At 40.3% G+C, this 24,012-nt stretch overlaps 1 protein-coding gene across 1 annotated transcript in view; it reads right to left on the bottom strand.

Annotated features, from left to right (window-relative positions):
* The window catches only part of gbe1b (glucan (1,4-alpha-), branching enzyme 1b), an 85,104-nt gene extending 65,590 nt beyond the window's left edge, over nucleotides 1-19,514 (bottom strand). Inside the window, exons 1-5 of the mRNA XM_079225369.1 lie at nucleotides 19,390-19,514; nucleotides 8,602-8,771; nucleotides 6,381-6,496; nucleotides 3,476-3,601; nucleotides 2,275-2,410 (exon numbers count right to left, since the gene is read on the bottom strand). Of these exons, the coding sequence (XP_079081495.1) occupies nucleotides 2,275-2,410; nucleotides 3,476-3,601; nucleotides 6,381-6,496; nucleotides 8,602-8,771; nucleotides 19,390-19,487 (646 nt within the window). The 5' untranslated portion in view covers nucleotides 19,488-19,514. The remainder of the gene's footprint in view (nucleotides 1-2,274; nucleotides 2,411-3,475; nucleotides 3,602-6,380; nucleotides 6,497-8,601; nucleotides 8,772-19,389) is intronic.
* Nucleotides 19,515-24,012: the final 4,498 nt, after the last annotated feature.

Here is a 24,012-nt window from a genome sequence, read left to right as displayed (position 1 = left end):
CTTTTTGACACGAGCTCTGGTATCCCAAAGACAAGCCTTGGCTACAAGGAAACACAAGCTATCAGAGTCAGGAGGTCATGTACAACATTTCAAACGAGCTACGAACTGCTTCTATGAATAAGAGAACAACAGGCTTTTAAACTGCCACTGAGCACTCCAGAGGGAAGCCCTGCGGTTTTTCACTGTTGTGGAGCACATTTTATATATATATATATATATATCGCAGCTTCTTTTCAGGCTAGAGAGAGCTAGAGACAAAACAAAAGTTGGCTTTTGAAGGGGTGTGACAAAGCGCTGGGGTGAGAGGAAGTTTCTGTTTTTTATATTTATAAATACACACACTCTCTCAGTCAAGAAAATGGAATGGCTGGCAGAGGCAACTGTCTAGAGATGCTGGAGTTTAGCCTCCTGAAGAATCCTATTGTGCAGATTCCCTCAGCTGCTGCAGGTAGATTCTTTGACAGCATTTACTCTGACTGTTCCCTTTCCCACTAAACAGAATGACACAACCAAGGAAACGGCATTCATCAGATTGATCCTGGTTTTCCGTGCCAGTTATATCTGTGCCTTTTAATAATGTCAGTGCAGCAGGCTGTATTTGAATGGAAAATAATGACATCGCTCATATAAGCAGAATTGCAAACCACCATAGGGAGTTGAAAGTTCCTTTTGAATCTAGCTCTTTATTATAAATTGAGTTATTATGAAAATGCATCACACCTTGCAGTTCATAAATCACATGTGTCATGAGAACACGTAAATTGCTCACAAGTCAAAGCACAACATTTATTGATATTTCTTTGGAGTATAACTAATCTTCATTATAGCTGTAAGCAACACTATGGACGTATGGTCATTCTCTAGTCCTATACTATAGTCATTCTTAGCATTTGTTTGTTGTAAAGAGGACATATCATACTCATGTTCATCATAATATGTGTATTTTTAGTTGTTAGCAAGACATGTTTACACATTATTTTTCTTCATGGTCTGGGGGCAAGTCTATTCTAATTACCTCTATGTGAGGCAGCCTAATATGAACGTTTTATTTAATCACATGTTTTCGGAAATATTTTTAGTTTTAAGGAAAATTAAAAGAAATCCAATTTGTGTTGGATCTGTGCAAATTTCTTTTGTATTTTTAAAAAAGATATTTTATTTTTAAATTGATTAAATCCTGCAAAAATGTCAAAATAATTTCAAGTCTTTTACCACATGTCCTCTGTCTGCTTTACTAAGTAAACAAAGATGTGATGAATATTGTCTTAGAGATGAAGGGAAATGCAGAAGCATTAACAGTCACAGTCACTTAATGAATTCAAGTAGCCCATGGGGAAAAACTGTTCTGTTATATATTAAGATCAAGTAAGGCTAAATAAACTGAATTTATTGACATACACACATTGTCATAAGTCATCTTGGTAAAAGATTCGCAATATAAAAAAAAAAAAATTGTCCTATTTAGTTAAACTCAGACAGCTGCAACGGCGACTGACATTTAACCAGAGTTTCAAACAATCAATAAGCCAGACAACCAACACCTCAGAGGATTATAGTTAATTAATCTGAACAAACAAATCAGAAGTGAGTCAGCAGGAGAGTTGAAATATAGTGCTCTATAAAGAATACAGTTGCAGCTGCATTGATGGCAAACTAATTGTGACAGTTTATGATAATATCCGTTAGAGGTTGTCTTTATGGTATTTATTTAGCTGAATTATACAAAGTTTTGTATTAACTGTGGGAGTCAAGGTCAAGAAAGAAAAGAGAAAGGAATAAGTTATCAGTTTCGGAGCCACATTTGCCGTGTTGTGTGCGACTAGTGTTGTGGAGCCCTCTTTACAAAACACTGTAACGGTCAGCGGTCCCTCGAGGGCACGCCAGTAAACAGGATGTTGACTTGCTGGTGTGGCTTTGAGCAAAGGGAGAGTGACAGGTCTGCCACTGAAAACACTGCTACTGGAGGGACAGTGTTGACAGAGATGGCACAGGAAAGAAATGGCTCTCGACGAACCCCTCAAATAGTTTTTTTTTTCCCATGAGCACATTGCTGGCTCTGATTTGATCACCTCAATGCTCCACTTTCTCTCTGTTCTTGGCTCGAAGAGATACAAAATGTTCTCAAGTTGAGTCAACAAAAGCTCTCACTGACACTCAGATGAAGAGGATCACAGCAGGATGATTGCCGTGCGCTTTTCTCAGACTTGAGTAGCCAACGGAATACGAGAGATGCCAAAAGGGTAGAGAATAATCTCATGGAGCCTTGCGTCTTACCCAGTTCTTTTATACGAGGCAGCACGTTGGTCGTGAAGTTGGTGTATGAGGCGACCTTTCCCTCCGGTGAAGCGATGCCTACGTGGACCTCGTATATTCTCAGGCTCGTGGGCTTCTTTGGCCGAGGGTGGATTTGCTGGAGAGGAACCCAAAAATACAACAAGAAATCATAACACTTTTTCAGAAAAATTTAAAACAAAAAAAGAAAATACAGTACATTCTGTGAGTAATTATGATCCATAAAGGTCAAATACACAGTGTGGGTTTTCAAGGCAGATAACGGTGCTGCACATGTTAATTAAACATGAAGAGATCTATGATTCACACGGTCTGTGTTACACAATGGCAACAGGATGCGTTTCATACAAAGAACACATTTCCTGATGGCTACCCAGCAGGCCTCACAAACCCACTATTTGAAGTGCATGATTGAGCCACTTGTGAATAATGCGAATATACTGCCAGTACAAGGGCTCCTCTAATTAAAATGGTGCTAAATAACAAGCGATAGAAAGGCACAGTGGTCTTTAATAGCCTCTTATTGTTTTGCTTGTGCACACTTGTGCTGAGGGCGTCAGGGATTGAGACACATTCAGACCCTCTCACCATCAAGCAACCCCGTCAACAATGGATATGAGACGTAAGACTGATTTCAAATGGAATGGTATGTTTCACACTGCAAGCGGACACCGAGGAGACCCAACATAAAGGCATTTTAGTGACATTACAGAGGAGGCTAGCTTGACAAAGCATTTTCTTTTTAATCTATTTTAGCCATCAAACCATGAAAGTTGTGATGAGGCTTTTAGAATTATGCCTCAATGTTTTTATACCCCCCCCCCCCCCCCGAAAAAAAAGGATCTGCTCAGTTTAAACTGATTTCCACACCAATGTTACCGTCCTTGGCATCCAAATCCAACCATTTGTTAAATTGTGCTGTTGGAAAGAGACACAGATTATGCTGTTTACATTAAACAATGTTCTCTTTCAATATTGGCGTTTCAGAAAACCCTTCCAGTAACAAAACATTTGGGGAAAACAACCAGTCTGTATGAATGATTGCACTGCATTGGTGTTTTTCAAATCCTTTTTTTCAGATTTTTACCTTTCTATAAATCAGGAATAAATCAATCAAATATAAGAACAACAACATAAAGGAAACATTTTTTTTTTTTTCAAATAAAACATTAAAATAACTTGCAGTATAGGGCTGAGGGGGATCCCAATGAACCCAGTCGTAGACGACAGACTTCTCCTCCCTGGTCACATATTTTGCCCAGGGAGAAATTCGGTACAGCCGGTCACCCTTCTTGGTGTGAACAACCACCTAGAGAGAAAGAAAAAAAGACAAATGAGTGTTGTGTTATAGCAAGGGCATTTAAACAATGACAGAGAGGGGACACGAGGGTTTTTTTACATAAGCTCAGAGGTCAGACACATAGTATTCAAACTAAAGTAGAATGGAAAAAAGTAATGTCATAATGAAAAGATCATTGCAAAGAAAAAAAAAGAATTAGGCTGAAATAATAGTCCTCAAGTTTTAGAGGCCTGGGCTTCAGGGGCTTCTGTGACGTCTTAAACTTTAAACATCAGCATTTATTTATATCTTCCAGCCAGGAAATGCTTACATCATAAAACTGTGCTGTTACTCCTCATATATTATACAGGAAGGAAGGTGCAGATTGTTCAACCAATAAACCAAACATTTTTCAACATGTCAACATGAAAACCACTGCTCTTCCAAGAAGCAGCTCCCTGCTCTCCGATAAAATAAAAATCACAGCTTTAAACCATTATGCTTTGCTCCCAGAGACACAATACATAAGCTATAGTATTGAACAGATAAGTTGTTGTGGGGAATCTGGATTCAATGGTGTGTTCTTTTTATTGTCCTCTCTTGGTATTAACAAAGCCACTCACTGGCTCGTCTTGAGAGGGGATTTGAGCCAGGGAGCAATTTAGAAAAAGGAGGAAATCTAAATCATTATCCTTCGCCTCTCATCTATTATGTTTGCAATTCAGGACTGGTAGGGGGTCAAATAAGTATAGTTTGGAAATCTAAATGAAAAGTTATTTTGCCTCCATCAGTCAAAAAGCAAAAAGGAGGAAGCCAGCGTGAGAGTTGGAAAAAGCCAACGAGAAATCGATCCTGTAGCGTTACCCGCAGTATGTGTTCGCCCTGTTTTGTCCCCTGCAGAAACAGGCATTAGAACCCAACTAATTCTGGCTACTTTTGCGAAGTAATGACTGTTCCAATGCCACCTGCCAGCGAGTCGTTGGCCAGACCCCCCTCTGGGCTTTTTTCATTATGGCCGGGCCACCTAGGGGTTAGCTGCCTGCTCCCCTTATGACATGCTTCACAGTTTATAGGATTAGTAAAAGATAGTTGGATAAATGGACTGGCATAAAGCCTGAGAGAGCAGTGGTCCTTCAGACAAATTGGCCAGCATTAGGAATATTAAAGAAAAATCTGACTGCTGGGTGAGGGGTTGCATGAAAAGAAAAAAACAACTCAGAGCCAGGCAATATGCGAGAAGTTAGAAAAATGTAAAAGTGGCCATTTGATTACTTTGATAACACCTCCGTTCACTTCTCTAAAGTCTTGCATACTGTAGAATTGTAATAGGTGTATTATGACTTGCACTGGTGAATAAAGATAGTCTATGTTTAAATTGCAACGCATAAGAGGGATATTATTGAAGCCGTATGAAATGTGTATTAGTAATGGTAGGAAGACACTGTTGTTGTTGTTTTTGTCACAGAGGCGTTTCAGGTATGCATGAAATGTGTAAAACAAGATGGATGCTGCATGTGATAGGACTGTGTAACTGTTCCTTTAAGGGGGTGCCAACTAACCTTTGCCTTTAGGAGGGACTACTTTTTGTTAGTTGATCAGGAGGGCGGAGTGAGGACTTTTAGACACCGGAAGTAGGGAAGCTACTAGAGTGTCGGACTGTTTTTGTTACCGGACCTTGTTTTTTTGTGGCCGGAGAAGAGGAAGACTCCGCCCCTGTGAAACGAATAAGCTCAGCAACGGAGGGGTATTTAACAACGCGAAACCTTTGTTCGGTGTGCATTCGTGGACGCAAGAGACAGGAACTATTTGCAGGTTGGACTGTGAATGGGCTGTGGATTGCTGAAACGAGGCAACCTTGCGGCGAGAACTGTATGCTAATCATCATCAACTTTTTTTATTAAATCAGTTTTATTATAACCTATCAAATTCTGGAGCTCTCTTCGCACGATCGCCCAAAGGTTTTTGAACTTAACAATACTCTCAACATAAGGAGCTCATTGTAAGTACTGTACCCACAAAAGGGCACCGCTTGTTTATGGAGACAAATTGGGCCCCGAACAAAGGGGAGAGGAGGGCAAGCTGCTCTACACGAGAGTGATTGGAGCGAGGCTCGTGCTTCCACGAGGGAGTGCTGTGGAACTAATTCTGAAGTGGAGCTCGCAGCAAGACAGCCATTCATAGGCAGCGGGGGGTGCACAAAGAAAGGCCAGGTGCCAGCTTTTCCATCTGCTTCTTATCGTCCTTAGACTGACCTCCGCTGACAATGGGAGCTGGGCAACCTGTCCAGGGCGCGGGAGTGTGCCAGCGATGACCCGGTCCCAAGGAGAGTGGTGCCACGGCGCCGTCCGATCCGCGCCTGGCATCTCATTTCAGGATAATTTCTCATTCACGCTATTTGCTTGGGAGACAATGCATAATGGGCATTGCATCTTTTGCATTTAACCCTGATGAATTATTTACTAGAGCTTAAAAACAATCATGGAGAGTTTGTTTTTTTTGCACAGACAAACACAGCAACGTGTCCCGAGGGAGCACTGGCACGAGCTGAAATAAAAGCCAATCAGCTGGGCTCCTCAGGTGTATCTACCCTCCACTGTGCAGATTGTGTACATGCAGTAATCTCCCTTCTCGCGCGCTGAGAGTATGACATGTTGTTGACGGCGACACGCCAGGTTTTCACTTGGTCAATAAGACACCACACCTGACAGGGAATCTCCCTCGCACATTACGGTGACACGTCCCCGTACCGTGGCAAGATGACAACCTGCTGAGGGCGCGGCAATAGGCATGAAGATGTTCTGTTCTCTACCTTGAGTTTGGTGTCATGGTCCACAGCTGGTGTCCTGTCATGCTTGGGCGGTAGAATCAGTTCCCACTTGCCAAACTCTTTCTTGGTGTAGGGGTGGGAGAATTTGTTCCAGTCATCTATAGGGGGAATACGGCAAGGATTCAAATCACGTCAAATTAATTGGTTTACAACACAGAGCCAGACATCATTCTGATTAGCAGTGTAGTGATCAAAGAGAGCCATACGATCATAGATGCCCAAGACGGGAACATGAATCTCACTTGGTATGAAGTGATCGCAATATCTCTCCCCCGCTCTCTCGTTATGCATAATCTGTCTGGTTGTTTTCATACTCCGCACTGCTCGCCTGCATCCTGCGACTTTCGCAACAGTGAGAAAAGCAGCGGGCGGGCTCAGTCATCTAAAAGCAAAACTGATAAAATACCACTTCACTGCTCATTGAATTATATCTCTGAGGGAACGACAAAGAGGGGTTACATTCGTAACCTGCTGATACCACATTACCAATTGTCATTGACTGACGGGAATATATGAGGACGCAAAACATCCACCTCGGCGTGTCAATTTAGGATGTCGTTTTTATTCAGCAATCCACATCTGTTTGCTATTCATGAGCAGAAATAACCGCAGGATGGGAAATGAATCACAGGAGATGCTCCAGAAGTGACCGGGCACCACACCAGCACTTTTCACTGGCAGGGCAGGCACAGCCATATTTTTTTCACAATTTATTTATCTCCCTTTGCTTAAACTGCTCCACAGAAATAGTGCATTATGCATCCAACCTGCACCATATTCATGACTTGGGCTGCTGGGCTGTTTCCACATTTACTATGAAATTGAAATCAAATAATATGACTGAGCCGTGTCAAAATGTAATCTCTCACAGAATTGAATGTTGGAATTGAGCTGCTGCCCAAGGTCCTGGGAAGATAATTAAAAAAGAAAAAGGAACGGGGAAATTATGGAAAGAGGGAATGGCAGCAACAGAACTAACTAGCACAAAAAAATGTGTAGGGACAATAAACAAATTGACAAATCTCCGGTTTTGCACACAACATCCATCTGAGGGTATTATTATTAGCGTTTGCATTTCTTTATCATTACCTGCAGGGTGTCAGTTTAGAATAGCTGTGGCACAGAGTTATGTGCACAGGTTTGAATTATTTCACCATCCTTTTTTTCTTTCTGTTATTATATTTTTTGTTTGTCTGTAATATATTACTACTGGCATGTGTAAAAGAAGCATTAATATATTTGATAAAGGAAAGAAAATGACACTGAGGGCTTGTATAACCTTGTATATCTGCTTGATAGATGAGAGCAAGTCTCATTTAATCTTGTTAATGATGACAAAAATAAATAATCTTGCAGCATTTTCACAGCCCACATTAATAGAAAATAACACTCAAAAGACTATTAACCTGAAATTACTTTCAAAGTTGGCACCGGGGGGAATAAGAGATTTCAGCGCACACACAGAGGTTGCACTCTCAACAACTTTGCAGGCGATGATGAAATAACCAGCTACTGAAATATTAACAAACACTCCCACATTCAAAAGAACCCTCTTCAGTATAAAAGTATATCCTGTGTAATCAATATTTTCCACATTTCCTACTTCCAGGTTGGTTGATGAAAAGGGCTGCTACCCTTGTGCCGCGGTTCTCTCCGCTTTTTCTTAATTTGTGGACCCTTTGTGTTGAAGAGATCAGCAATGTCACATTTCTTATTGAATGCACCGCGAAGATATGCAACCTTCCTCTACTGTTCCAGCCCTGAAACCTCTTTGTCCTTTTCTGGCCCCAACAGTGAATGTAACTTTATTTTTAAGTGTCATGTCTTTTCATTAATCAAAAAATGGATTGCAATTATACAACTGGATAGAAGGACACTTTCATCCATCAACCTGCTGCATGCTTCTTTAAGAACACAAACAAAAGAAGATTTCTGAACGGAAAAAAGACTCATTAGTTTGTACTAATGAACGGATGGCGAAAACAATCACTATGGAGGTTAACGCGTCGAGTTTCAGCTTGAAATCTAGGGTGTTCACATTCATATTGGGTTACATTTTGTAAGAATTGGGACACCTTAACATGCATGAGTGAATAATAAATGAGCAGCACTAAAACTCAAGAACAAGCTTGAGAGAAACTACCTGGACATCACACCGCTGATATGTTCAGGAGCTGACAGGAGTTCTCCTCAGGCTACTTACTGAAGTCCCCGGTGAGGAAGAGGGCCTCTGCAGCAGGAGCCCACTCTCTAAAAAACAGGCTGTCGTCAGGCTGTCGCTGCACACCGAAGGTCTTGTAGCTGCTTGTGAACTGGTCATAGCCTCCTTCTGCCTCTTCCAGCTGGGAAAGCTGCTTCTGTAGCAGCTCATACCTTCAAACCACAGGGAACACACACACAGGTGGATGAGTCGAAATTGAAAAACCCACCAGTGAAAACATAATCTGATGGACACATACCATGTTATATATCGTCAGTGATGTTGAATAGATTTCACTCCTTTGCTTTTTTGACAACCCCCCCGAAGAAGAACATCAACTGCATTCATGTCTGGCTGTTACGTGTGGGAGGAGAGGGAAATGACAGTAAACGGCGATAACCGTGCAAGAGTTGCTATAGCTTTCTCTCAGTGTGACTGCTGAATGTCAGAGTAAATATAGTGAGCCAAAGGATTTGATTCAGGTAACACCGACTCTAAAGGCAAAAACATTGCGTTTCATGCACTGGTCAATTTCGAGATGTTGTGCTATTTTGCTTCCATAACATGTCTTCTTTCAGACAGTGGAAAGAAAACATCTAAAAATACACCTCTAGCTTTTTATACTTTGTTTATTTGCATCTGTAGAATTCTCCTAAATTCACCAAAGGTTTGCATTACATAATGTCTCGTTTAAAAAATGTAAAAATAAATTATCAAATGGAGAGGTTTCACATTAGTCTATTAGTTAAACAAATGTACCCTATTTCCCTGTAGTGTCTTACAACATGTATGACGTTTTACAATACACCTTTAAGACGCAGCATGTAGTATTTGGCGGCATCTAGCTGTGAGGTTGCAGATTGCAACTAACTGAAACTTCTCTCGTATGACAGGCATGCAGAAAAAAATGAAAAAGAAAATGTCCATATCTAGGTGCTTGCCAGCATGTGCTTTGTCCTTTCTAGGCTACTGTAGAAACATGGCGACCAGCTCCATGTAAAGGACCAGCTCCTGAGGCTCATTGTACGGAATACAACAATTCTGATTTTCAGGTGATTATACACCAAGGAGAACATACTTATAAATAGTATTATTATTTTGAATTACATTTATGCAAATAGACCCCGCCCCCCAAATGCCAATCTTCATTTAAAATCTGTTTTCTATAAATGAGGATTTTCTAATACTGTGAGCCAGAAATCTCCACTTCAGGAGCACTTACCAGACTTACTCGTGTCATTCCCATATAAATTCTGAAGGTTTTTGCAGAGGGTTTTATTCATCCATCATTCATAGCTTCCTTGAAACATGGCATTTTTTTTTTTTTTATCATGACTGTTTTAAATGTTTTTAATTTTTTGACTTATTGAATGATAAAGACACATCCAACATTCCCCTCAGTAAAAAACGTTGACTCTAATAGTTCAACAATAAGAAATACTATTTTAAACCTGGCTTAATCTAATGTTTAGATTTTTGATGGGAGAATACTCCATTTGCATATTTATATTTTAAGTAAGGAATCAACTGGGGAAGTCTCGTGGTGATACTTGTTAGTAGTTTTTTAAAACCCTTTTCACCTGGAGTGTCTCCTCACTGTGTTGTTGGTAACATATAAAAACATCATACACCCGTCTTCATTTCCAAACAACGGCTTCTGTACTCCACATGAAGGAAAATAGTGGAGATTCTAATAATAAATGATATATTTTTTTATCCTTCCAGTAAGTACTCACTGAGTTGATGCCAGCAAGATATTGCCGCGTGCCCATGTATACACACCCGCATTAAAATGACTGGGGAAGAAGATATCCATCAGTAGAATAAGCAGCCCCTTTATTGTACCCCATCAGTGATATCACTTATCACCCATTAACAACTATTTGACCACACAGTTAGTGATGAACACAATTTCCTAAATCATTGGTCACACTCGCATGTCATTCCAAATGAATAAAAAAAAATCAATTTCACTGATTAATGAATTATTTTTACAAATTCCGGTGTAATTAACAGTCATACATTTTAACGGGATGCCCATATTTGTTCTTTTAAGCATAGAACTAGTGATGGTCAATCAAAATTATTTCTTTGAACAGCAATGAATGGAAACAGGAATTATAAACCGATGATTCAAGCTACAATACAAACATAAAGAAGTACATTCATTATAATGTTTCATACTTCCCCAATAAATTAAAGTACTTAACTTGTCATTCTACCAACTATTAAATGGGAGTATGTGTCACTTTGGATGAAATTCGTGAACACCAACCATAGGAGAGGTTTGTGAGACAATTTGAACTGTTTGAATATGTGTGTATACAAAACACATGCGTTTGAAAATGTTTCATCGTTGCATAGTTTACAAGTTTTCTAAAATATTGCAGCACAAGTTTAGCAGCATCTTAATGTTTCCATACCAACGCCAGCTCTTTCAGGTCCATACCACGGGATGTAAACCTGCCTCCCTCCCTCAACAATGTGCGACTATGGGCATATCTGGAGAAATACACCACTGTTACCTTCAACTGAAAAGGATAGACTAACTACTTTACAATTTATCTCACTTAAGTTCCTGTAGCCAGCTGGTGTCCATATCAGACCCCCCTGCCCCCCCAGTACAGAAAGCCTCTTTCAGCCAGCTGAGTTAAGTGCACTCTCTCCCCTATAGCCCTGAAGCCAAACTCAGACTGGCCTGTGAATGCCCTGGGGCTGGTGATGATGGGCTGAAGTAACAGCGCCATTTCTCAGCAGCTGCTCCCTGTGTTGAGCTTAGTGGATACAGGCAGTACTTGCCAAATGTAAACCTTTAAAGTCCAACCAATGATGCCACATGCCTCCTTTGCCACTCTGTCACCATTTCCAGAATATGCTGAAAAAAAGGGGAAGGTTTCACCAAAAAGGAGCAGAGCTCCTCTGCCACAATATTAATAGGCAATGAAAGTCACGCCTATGATTATAACAAGCGAGTTGCAGAAAGTTGGACGGGCGGGAATAGAGAGCCAAAATCCTGTGGATGCAGTATTCACCGCACATCTCTTGTGTCTGCTTCCACTCGAGATTGCAGCGAGGAGGCGAGATGAGACCACAAATTACAAATGAATTGTGCGCCTATAAAAAATGAACAATTCATTTCAGGAAGTCATTAACGGAGTTGAAGGTATGGGCAAAATCAAAACTTTGATCTATTTTCCTGTTATTGATGAGGCAGAAGCAGCCGTCCTCTGTGCCCTTGTCTACAAATGTTATTTTGATGACGTTATCCCTCTGACTCTGCTCCATGCTGGCACTGGAACCACATCTCCACACCTTGAACTCAGTTTTTCCACAGTTTACAACATTATCCAGCACGGGACTGCACACGGTATCCATAGGTAAAACACTCTCCCATCGAGCTGCAAAGTGCCGAGTCTCAGAGTGTGACCATTTCGTCACAAATAGCGAACCTTTATTCCCCTGGCGCTGGCACTGAATTCCTAATAAAGGAAAGTCAATGTGAGAATAGCTGGAGCTGGATTTTTAACTGTTGTCTTCCTGTATTCAGTTGAAGCCACCACATTTCTTAGTAGGTTATGAGGTTCCAAAGCCATACATTCAATGTTCAGACCTATTCAAACTAAAACCAAATTGCTGTGTTTACATGTCACACCAAATATAACAATAGAGAAGATACATAATTCATCAGTATCTGTGATAGTCATGTGCCTCTATCAAATGTAGAGGAGCATCTTTTTTCTCTATGGCTTAAAGCCAAAAAGTGAAGGATTTTCATGTGAATATGCCATCTTTAAAATGATTCAGCTCGCATAAGTATTTGTATGTCCCAGTTCCTTCATTAGATATAATATTGCTCAAGTCAGACATTTTGAGTCTAGAGTATAACAATATTCCTTCAGTGTTACGTTTGTCAGAAAAAATATGAGCACCTTGAATCATAATGTGAGAATCAATGGTCTCTTAAATGATAATATTCTTCAGTTTTCCCACAAATGTATTTCTTAATTGTAATTCAAATAAATGAGACTAGTCTCAGTGTTATAGTTTATGGAGAAGGTTGGACGCATGTTGAATTAAACAATCATTAAAGTAAAAAGTAATGGACTGCGTTATAGTGCATTAATACTTGGCACCAGTGGCGGCCAGCCAATAGAGGGCCCATCTTGGGCCACCCAAAAAAATAACATATATAAAATATAATATTATCAATTATAAGACATATAATAATATTAATAAATTATACAAATTGTCAATATTTGTGTTTTTGAGCTATGGAATATACCCAGTAATATTTGTAAAATAGGATATCTGCGCAAAATAGATGCTTTCCTGCTTGTCCTCTGTGCTAGTGCACCTATCAGCTGCCCCCGTGCACGTCTGCTGCGTCGTGCACGTGCTGGGGCCAGATCGATTTGGCCCAAGAAAGACAGGTCTAATAAGCAGTTTCGCCAATCACTGATTAAAGAAATAAATGAGTGACGTACAATTTATCCAATCAGCATCCTAAAAAAGACTTCCGGAGGGGCCATTCTCAGTTGGCCCAAGGCTGCGCGTTCCCGTCTCTCCTTCTCCCCCCAATTTGTGTTCTGGCTTTAGAAATGTGTGTTTTACCTGCGTTAAGATGAGATGCTTTTATTTTTAAGGCGTCTACGATAAAAAGGAAGTCTCATTGTATGTCAAAAGCTATGGAAAATATGGTAATTTTTCTATACAAATTACAACTGTGTCTGTCTGCCACTTGGAGCTGGGCAGAGAGCCTACGGGTTTATCAGAGCTTTTTGCTGAAAATAGCTGCCTGCTGTGGCTATAAAGGACCCTGATGAGTTCAGTCAGATTGAACCAGAGGAGTGAGGATACGGTACGGCCGAGAAACCAAAACAATGAGCTAAACACGGCGAATCACTCCTTAGACTCGAGAGGAACTACACTGTGAGCGTCTCCCGTTACAGACACTCATGTGACCCATTGTTAATGTGAAAATGTGATGTAGATCAGGTCTATGAAATGCACAACCTTAGAAAGATCTGTTATGCATCCCCGTATTTTCATACTACAACAGCAATATTTCAAATTCACTAAAAGCACTGGTGCTTATTCTCAAGAAGTACACGGCGAGAGACACTACTAATCCTTGTCGCCACAAATTACAAAAGAGTCTGGTTCTGTATCCTATTCAGTGGTAATAGAGCAACAGGAGATTATAGATGGGAGTCACAGATTACAGTCCTGGCTCTCTTATCTCTCCGTTCGGATAACTGTTCTCTATCTATGAAGATACTGGAGAAAATGTCATGTGGCAAAACTGAGATATTAGACTTGCATATTACTGCACACAGCAAAATTGCAAGTGACAGACATCAACGTCCCGTCCAATCACTTTGCGTCGGCTACATTTCTGCTTCTTCTCATGTCAACCCAATTTCCCTGAGAACTTGTCAGATCGTAATGCTGCGGAGAGAAACTGCAAATTGGATCGTGTCGATATTCACAAACAAGAGGAAACTTTCAATTAGTCCCAGAGTCACGAGCTGAGACTTCGACTATGAAGCGACTGAAAGCGGGACTTGTGGAGGAAGCTGTCTTACAGGGGGAAAGCTGGGCCCAGCAGGCGCAAGAGAAAGCTAAATCGGTTAGCAGGAGACGTTCCGGAGGTGCTGGTGAAAGTGAGTTTGTGAAGATCTCATTGAGGCTTCGAGGGTGCTCCACGTAGCACACCAGTTGGGGCACACTCTCCTGAATAAGAGAAATGAGGCTCAGCTGGAGAGACTTCGGTTCAGTAGCACGGCGAGGAGCAGCAGAACATCGATCATGTGCAGAAACAAAAGAGAGAATACCTCCCTCCTTAGAGGCCCCAGAGGAGGTCAAACAAGCCCTGCGGGAGACTGAACTGGAGTGGGAAAAGAAGCAGAGCAGCATGACATCCAAGCTGGACAATCTGGCAAAAAGTCTAAGAAGAAAAGCTTTTTCCATGCCTGGACCCAGTGGAAGACAGGTCACACTATTTCATCCCAGCATCCCGTGGTAGGAGGCTCTCTCAGGGCATCGTCCTCCTCAGGCATCTTCTTATATGCATGGTTCATCATGGTGAGCTTGTCCTTGGATTCTTAAAAAACACGGCCAGAGATGAGAACCTTTGTCTCATGGTTGTAGGTGGAACTGGCTTAAAAAATGTTTTGGACTTGATTAGTTATTCCACAGTCTTATCTTCAGTTCAATACATCATGTTTATTTATTTAATCAAATAATTCCTGCATTGTATCATTGCTATAGCAATTGGAAGTTAACACTTTCTATGATGCCCATGTCTATAATGCACGATAAACAGTCAAACACTAACGCCTTATAATGTGCAGCACTGTATAAGTATAGTTAAATACACTCTATAAATATAATAAAATAAAAATGTAATAAATATCTATAAGACTTCAACTACAACCCAACAGTATTTTATAATTATTTATATGGTGAAGTATTGTCCTACATAATTTCAATATTTCCATAATGCATTTCATCACTGTTACAATGAATTGTATTGTCAATATAAACTACTGAGTGGTCATCGTTTGCTTTAAGTATTCATTGTACAGTATTTGGTGTGTTATTGCTTGGATTTAAGGATGTTTTATTCATTTTATTGCCAGCAATCAATTGTTCCTATCATAATGCATTCTAGAAATATCATAATGTAGCTCAACTATGATAATTCTGATACACTACGATCCTTGCAAAAAAAACTGTATACATTAGTTGCAAACAAATATTGGTGGTGCTGCATTACTGAAGTCACATAATGCAAATGTTTCTTTTTACTGCACTTTATTTGTCAGTTAACACAATAACACAAATGTATGATTCAAACAGAGTTCTCGAGGTTAACCAAAGTTTATTGAATAGTCCGGTCATTTTTGCTTCCATCTCTACAATGTTGAACATATCTTCATCACGAGTGAAAGGAATCGCTGGGCTAGCTTTATGGTGACCCACTTAATCACATGGATGGATTAAAATGCAAGAGGCGGATGAATCAGAGAAATCAAGTCAGTTAAAATAATTGTTCTGACCCTCGTTCTTCAAACAAGAAGCTCTGCATCTGATCGATAGGGGTACGTATCTATTTTCCAGGGGGGGAGACGTATAATTTGTAACTGGTCAATATAAAGTCAGAAAAAAATGTATTCGATGGGTTAAGTCATATCTCCAGAAATTAGATATGAGGGGCTGTAACGGTCAGAGGTTCAAATCTGTAGTCATGATTATAATCCACTTTTTAAAATTCGCCCCACGGAGCAGCTGAACTTTGTAACCTGTTTATTCACTCACTGTTAGACAATCGGGCTTCTAAATTTAGAGAGTGTGTTCAGGTCTGTTGCGTTGTGTGTATGACTGATGGTGACAGCTGAAGCACAGAGGTGTCAGGACCGTCCACTACAGCCTGGAAAAGCACAAGGAGGACAAAGCTTGAACTCTCCTCCAGATCTCAGCTCGCCTACAGGGCCTCCATGCGGCCCAGCAGCAAGGTGACTTTCAAATAATGCCATTAATGTCCTTCTTTGACTAAATCCATTAATGAGGCTAAAGAGGGACCTGAACGTTGAGGTTGATTGATGACAGCGATACTTTCCTGCTCACCTCATACCTTTGTTGACCCTCAAGCAAGGTGACAGGAAAATGAATGCTGCCCTTTAACGAAGGCACATAAAACATTCACTTATTATAATACAATAGTTTCAGGAATGTGATCCAGTCGTTCCAATAATTCCAGTCGAGGAACTGTAAATTGCCTTTTCTCCACTTATCCCTGTATTTTAGCTCTTTGCTTTTCAGTCAGAGCACACTTCAAACTCAATAATCAGGTCTGCTTTAAATATATTGCATCACCATCACAAGCATAAGACTCAGACTTATTGCTGTATTTTCACTTTGAAATGAGTTGTGTTGACATACTCAAGTCTTTGCAAAAACTCGTTGCTGCAATAAGCAGCATTCCCAATGCTCCCGACTTTCATTTGGTCCAATTTAGGAGATGCGTGGAGCCACAAGCTGCAAACTCCTTGCAGAACTTCCTGCAGACTTGCGCAACATGCAGGGTAAATAATGAAGCATGTCAACAGAGCACTGCTCACTGGGGCTGGAACCCCAGTCCGGCATCAACGGTTATATTCTGAAAGTAGCATCCTGATGAAATAAAAATAAGAGCTGCCCACAAACCACCGAACAACTCATTAGAATGGGAGGCCTGCAAAATCTGCAGGAATCATTCTAATGGCCCGTCCATGCCGGGCTGTATCTGGCGGGAAACAAAGTTCAACGAACCTCAGATGTGGGCGGCCTTGAGCCATGACATGGCGGTGCAATCTAAAGAATCAGCCTGCGTGGTCATAGGTCTCTTCCTCGTAAGCCAGCTGAATTCTTAGCACTGTGCAGCTCGGCGAAGGGACTCAGCGTGACACCGCAGTCGGAAAAAGTACTCGATTGCTTTGCCCGTGCTCATGGTGTGGTGTTTGGATGGATCATGGGCCTTAGGACATCGGGGGCTCATCAAGAATTAACCTTCACACAGCAGTGCTCCTAGATGTAAAATAATTTATGTGCGAGTTTCATCAGCGTGACAGGTGTTTGAGACACGTCTGGGGCTCTGTGAAGCCGATCGATCCCAAGCTGTGTCTGAGATGGAACTGACATGCTCATCTCTCTGCAAGACTAGAGCCCCACTCACATGCTTCAAATACAAAGCAGGGGGTCCCTTACCTGCCACATTAGAGGCAGGATCGGACATAGTAATGAAAATGGATTAAACCAATGTGGCCCTATAAGCAAAGTTTTGAGGGTTAGTTTTGGGGACAACCCAACAGAGAGCAGATACCGCAGGAATGAGCGCTGCACATCAGTATCGCTGTCTGCTTGTAAGTACAAAACTTTACACTCATTTTGTATCAAGACATCCAGCAGGTAAGGCTAATTTGAAAGGAGGTGTGGAATTGAGCTAAATAACTACACTATCATTGTGTGAGCGTCAGCCATATGGCCTTCCACCCAGAAATGGGCCGACAGGATGCTCTCCAAGAAAAACTAATCATTATGAAAACAACATTGGGTTACTATTAAATGGAACATTGTGTTGCCACTCATTCATTATGCAATTATTTGTATTTAAAGTGCAACCCTAACAGTCCGGTCTGTTTATCAGGTTAAAACCAGAACTCACAGCAATTAAAAAGACATAAGAACCAAAAAGATGAACACAATTTGTGAGCCTGTGCAGACTATTGACTTAGGGAAAGTCTATTTACTTTTGGAGTACAAGTATTTTCAGGTCTCTGGAAGGTGAGGTCATTTAAGTACAACGGTATTTAGAATTAGTGTCTGTGTTCACTTTAAGCAAATATTCACCCTTTAAAATTCCTATAAATATTCTCTGTATTATTTTGGTGCTAAAAGTGATTCAGAATAAACAGGCCTGAATAGTCACTGATTGACTAATTAGCAAAACAACAAAAAAACATGTGTATTAACTTCAGGTTTGGACATTTAAACCTTATTCTGTTGATATGTTTTGTATGGTTTGTCCTCCTTTAAAAATGATCATGGCATGAGAGTATGTTTGGTGATCTAATAATCTCCAAATTATGCCACAAGGAACTAGGACAATTAGCCCCAAAGAATATATATTTTTGATTCAGAAATATAAAGTGTATACATGTATGTAACGTCAAGTACTAAACAGTACAAGACATGTTTTGGTCACAAAAGTTATCATCTGAATGGTTCTGGTTCATGCACAGCTCTCACTATTTTATAAATAACAAGGACCTTACATAACTTTCCTCTTTGGTTTGTGCATCACTGGCACAAAAACATGACTCAATTACAAAGATGCATCATGGAAACATTTCTAGTCTGGTCATAATAACATCTTGAGAGTCATAGTTTGATACCATCAACCATTATACTTTGGCAACTGCACTAACAATATGATTTGAATGTGTGCTGGACATGAAACCAGATTATTAAATGAACTAGCCCAAAACACACACTGCACAATGAGGATTCCCAGACAGCGACATACAAAGTCAGCTACTTAAAACTTTCACCCTAATAATTAATTGTAATGAGGCCAAATCAAGGCTGGAAGGGGATACAAAAAAAAACATGCAGCATACGAGTGCAGCATGAAGTCATGCAAGAGTTTAATCCAACTGATGCCTCGATAACAACCAGGCACAATGACAAGGAGGAGCGCGCATCATAATGGAGGGCTGAGGCCTGCGGAAGGCGATGCTGTTGTGAAGCTGGACCACAGCGGTGCTCCGGTCGGCTCAAGCGAGGCTCAGACAGCGTTTCAGCCCAAAGCAGCAGCTCACGACGCAACGTGGACGTCAGCTGACTGCGAAACACACGCTGCCCTCGAACTGTCAAACACAGGAAGTGAAGACACGGCTCGCCTTCTTCGGCAACTTGTCAAATACAATGCTAGCGGTTCATTAATTATACATAAGATGAACAGCCTCTCGTGCGTGCGTGTTAGTCAGCAGGAGGGGAAAGCGGGAGGACGGACGGCGTGAGAGGGGAGCGCACGGCTCAATGCGACCTCCAAGCACACCTAATGTCAACCCTGAACGCAACGCAGAGGGCGACGGTCTGGTGTGTTACAAACATCGCTTTTAATCTGTTAGTTGTGCATGTTTATTTCAAGACACGGACGCCGTCGTAAGCCTGGCTTCTGCTCGCTTCACCGGGCACTGATTTGGGCGTCAATCTGTGCACGCAAGCGCCGTTTAAGCCGCGTTTTACCTCCTCTTGAAGTCCTTCTCGTACGTTTTGAGACAGGGATCCATTTGGAGCAGGCAGCTGAAGTCAAGAATTGCAACATTATCCTCTCGGTCTGCCATGGTTTTCTCCAGACGAAACCAATCGAGCACCGACTGCTGCTGTTCGGACGCACTGACAGCGTGTAGCTACGGGCGGGCGGGCGTGCACTGTGCGCCTCTTTATAGTATGCGGACACAACGGCGCATCACACTGCTTTGTGCCAAGCCCGTCCCATCACAACACGCGCGGTTCTGCAGCGGGTCAGGCGTGAGGGAGAGCCGAGCCGAGCCGCGCGGTGCCGGCATACTGTGTAACTTTAAGATGACAGCAGAGGAAGCATCTGGCGCGTCAGAGGGAGATGACTCGGAATGCAGACGTGCAGCTTTCGCAGGCTGTTTGTATGCTTTAAAAAAAAAGAAGCCTAATACAAATGCAGCTTTGTGAAGGCCTCAATGTCTCTGGTGCTCAATAGCTGGATAGAAGGATTTGTCTGTTATCTCGATAAATACTGGCGTATTACCAGTGCATTTTGTATTAATATGCATTGTCATACAGGATGATTCCTAAGGATGTTGGTGACCCTGTGACCTTTATTTTAGCAACACTGTCAGGTCAGACTGACATGAAAGATGTATACCAACAACCAATGTTGGAAGAAGCAGTACACGCTTTACTTGAGTAGTAACAATACAGTATATATACTCTTACAAGTAAACACCCTGTATTATTACTTAAGGAAAAGCAACATATTAGCATCAGGATATATTTGAAGCACTAATGGTAATACCACTCATTATGCAGAATAGTCTGTTTCAGAATAATGTAATTTATATAATTGGATGTGAATTAGTGGTGCATTAATATGCACAATGATTTAATATGACAGCTGATAAAGGTGGAGCTTAGTTGAATTAATTTATATACTGTTGGGTATTGAATTTGCTCCGGGAATCAATAATTGTATTCTAACCTAGTACATTATAATGTATTTGTTAATTATACTTTCTAATATCAGTCTGAATCTGCAAAGAACTTAAGTTTTAGAATAAATATAGTGGAGTAAAGATATTCGCCTCTGAAATGTAGAGTAGACCTATAAAGTAGCAAGAATTGCACTGAAAGAAATGTAGTAAATATACTCAGTTTCTTTCAACCACTAAAAAAACTATACTAGCCACACTTGCATAGCTTTTCCATAGAAACTCAATCGGAACAAACTGCATTGATTTAATTTGCTTGTTATTCAGTAAAATAAAAGGTCAGAGACAGACGTCATTGAGCAAGATCCCATTGATTTGGGCAAAGTTAAATTTGTTTAACCTCGAACTCCCTTGCACACAAACGCACCAGTGTGTGTGTGTGTGTGTGTGTGTGTGTGTGTGTGTGTGTGTGTGTGTGTGTGTGTGTGTGTGTGTGTGTTTCTTTCTTTTTAATCTACATGTCTTTCTAAAATTCACTGCTTTGATCTTGTTGTCCGTGGCCTCAACATGTTCTGCCACAAACTACTTCAGCGTGGCAGTCAAGTGGCAGAACTCACTTAATAGACTTAAGAAGTCTATTTAGGGTAACCTTGCTATAATTTAGATGTAATCCCTCTTGGAAAAAGGCTGATAAACATGCACACTGACTGAAGAAATAGTGCGGCTCCTGAAAGTGTTGTCCTTGTCGCGAAATAAAACTGTCCCAGCTAAAAGTCACAAGCAGAGTGTCGTTTTAAAGAGCCATCTGTTGGTAATAGAGGAAACAAGCGCGTTACTGTCCATCCCAGAAGGTTATGCCAATAAATGTTGTCTCTGGGATTCACAGCTAAATAACACATATTTACAGGGGTCTGTGGAAAGACACAGTCGGCAACCCAATGACAACAGCTGACACAAACATTAGATTTTATCTGAAGGGTGTTAACTTGATGAGCGGAAGGAAGCATTTAATTGATTTTAGGCTATCTGTAAGCAATATGGCAAAATGAGCAGCCGCTACAATTTATATTACCTAGGCAATCTGTCTGATTCAGTTAAACGATTTCCTCGGCTGTAATGGACAACACGGAGATGTTTTAAATGTAAAATTGCTACAGCAAAGAAATATTTGTTTTCCCACTAGATTTCTGGCAGCCTGTTTTTCATCACTGCACAGTTCACAGGCCCCTTGTTTCACTTGCTTTTAGCAGAAACAAAAAGTGAACACAAGTCACCTGTGGCAGATTATCAGTCCATTCCTAAAAGTTAAGATCACTGTGAAAAGACTCAAATATACTCAATACGTCAAATATTTCATTTGACTGAATCTATTATCTTGCGTGAGTCAATAAAGAGCCAAATAACACTTCAGTGATGATACAGATCCTTATACACTAAGAGACTGCAGAGTCTAAACTATAGTCTGACAGCAGATTTAGTAAATAATAAACACAACAAATTCCATGGAGAAGAAAAAATAATGACATTAAATGAAGATTTACAAATTTACAAACGCTTATCCAAAGATGGATGAGGTTTAATGCAACATGTGTCAGCTATTAAATAAGTCAGACAAGTTGATCTTGATTTGATTTTCCAAAGCAGAGCAAGTCAGCTAACAGAGCTCCAAATGGTTAACACAAAAACATGATTTAACATGTCAGCAGGTACAGAGATAATATGACAGGAAATGTATGAGACTTTAGGAGGACAATAGGAATTGACAACAAAATGTTGCTTAAGTATGTGTCCTACTTTTGTTTTTTTATGGGTCTGCTTGGCTTTTGTGGTTATTGTGGTTGCCGCTGGCCTGTCCATCGCATTACACACATGTTCTTTTATTTATACCACCTGAAGAGGCTTTATCAACGATGGCTTATCGACTTAAAACATCTCTATCTTTGATGCAGAGACAGAATCAAACTGAAAATGGCAGATTCAAAGGTTTTTTGTATGACAGCTTTCCTCCATTGTTCCAAACCTATTCACCCAAGTATCACCCCAACAAAATCTTCCTTTTCTCCATTTCCTTTTCCCAAGACACCATGTTTACAACCCAGAATGGCAGTAATTTATTCATTCAGAGAGAATTCAGATGATGTTGATGACGAAGCTTTGAGCGTCCCCCTCACTGTTGTGCTGAACTGTATGTCCCACCGCTGAATCCTATTTTAGTTGGGAAGACGATGACAGATGCAAAACTCAATTGAAATGCCATTTTCGACTGCCAGTGATACTTTATTTGAAGCTGATACAAACAAGCTTCTCATTTGCCTAAATTGATGTGAGTATACAAGCATGCTACACTGATATCATAATGAAAAAATGCAATTAGTCTTTCAATACCTGTAATTATTCTTCAAAAGATTTTAATGCATCCAAGCTGAGAGAATTACTTCCCAGAGTTCAATCTCCATAATACACCTCTAAGGCAAAACAATATAGCCAGTGCATACAACTGAAGCTCTAAATGTTTTAATAAGAAACAGAATAGACAGAAACTGCATTCAGCTATTTATTACACAATTTCAAATGATAAAAGACAAAGTGGTGAATTAATAGCTGAGCATCTCTTGTAAAATCAAAGCTTTGAGTATAATCACTATGTCCAAATTGTGGTGGCTCCAACCTATGACTGCATGCAATCGTATTAATGTGGAGAGGGCAGAGAATGTGCATGTTTACTCCACAGGAATACTGGATAAACATAAGGGGGGAAAAGAAAAAAACTACATATTCATAATTGTACTTTTCTTATTTCTGGATAGATGCAATAGATGTTTCAAAAAATGTTCAACTATGCGTCCCTTTGTACCGTACTTTTGTTTGAAAAAGTCAGCGAAGGAAATGTTTGATTAATTTTGAAGGACAAGGTAAAGGTAAAGAAAAACTGTTTTTTAGAATATCTTCGCAATGGAGAAGTTGACAGTTTGATGTGGAAATGAAATGCTAAATCATGTGCAATGTTTCTGAGGGCCATGCGAGGAAACTATAATAGGCAAGTAAATGAGCAAAGAAAATGAAGAGGAGCTGGAAAATTCCTTCAACTTGAGATAGAAAGTGACACTGTAAGACCCTGATATGTATTAACCCATTTGTGGCCAAAGAATATGTTGAGTGAGTTCTGTTCCGGTTTAAAGTCTTAAAATATGGTACGGACAGACTTTGTGCAAGTACAATAGTACAACTTTGGCATTTTTAGATCACATGAAAAAGCTGACTTATTTTTTAAATAAACAAAAAACACCAAATGCCTGATACAAGCGTTTCTGATATTCAGCTAATATATTATTATCATACTATATCTTATATTTATGTTTTTTCCTCAAATATAATATATATGTATATATATATATATATATATATATATATATATATATATATATATATATATATATATATATATATATAAAATATCAATATATGAACAGTGGGCATCTCAGTCTCTCATTGTTATTCATATTTGCAGCTAATTTGATTCTGATACATGCACAGTCTCTGAGAATTGCGGCTCTGATTCTGTACGTGCAGTGCTTGATTAAGATGAAAAAGAAGTATTTCTGGTCGGGGAGCAATCGTTTTTAAGTGACTGTGTGGACAGGACGCTGCCTCACAGCAGTCTACTGAGGAAAGATATTTTCAGGGG

The sequence above is a fragment of the Taurulus bubalis genome, assembly GCF_910589615.1.
Source record: "Taurulus bubalis genome assembly, chromosome: 10".
Classification (NCBI taxonomy): Eukaryota; Metazoa; Chordata; class Actinopteri; order Perciformes; family Cottidae; genus Taurulus; species Taurulus bubalis.
This window is presented reverse-complemented; position numbering and strand designations above follow the sequence as displayed.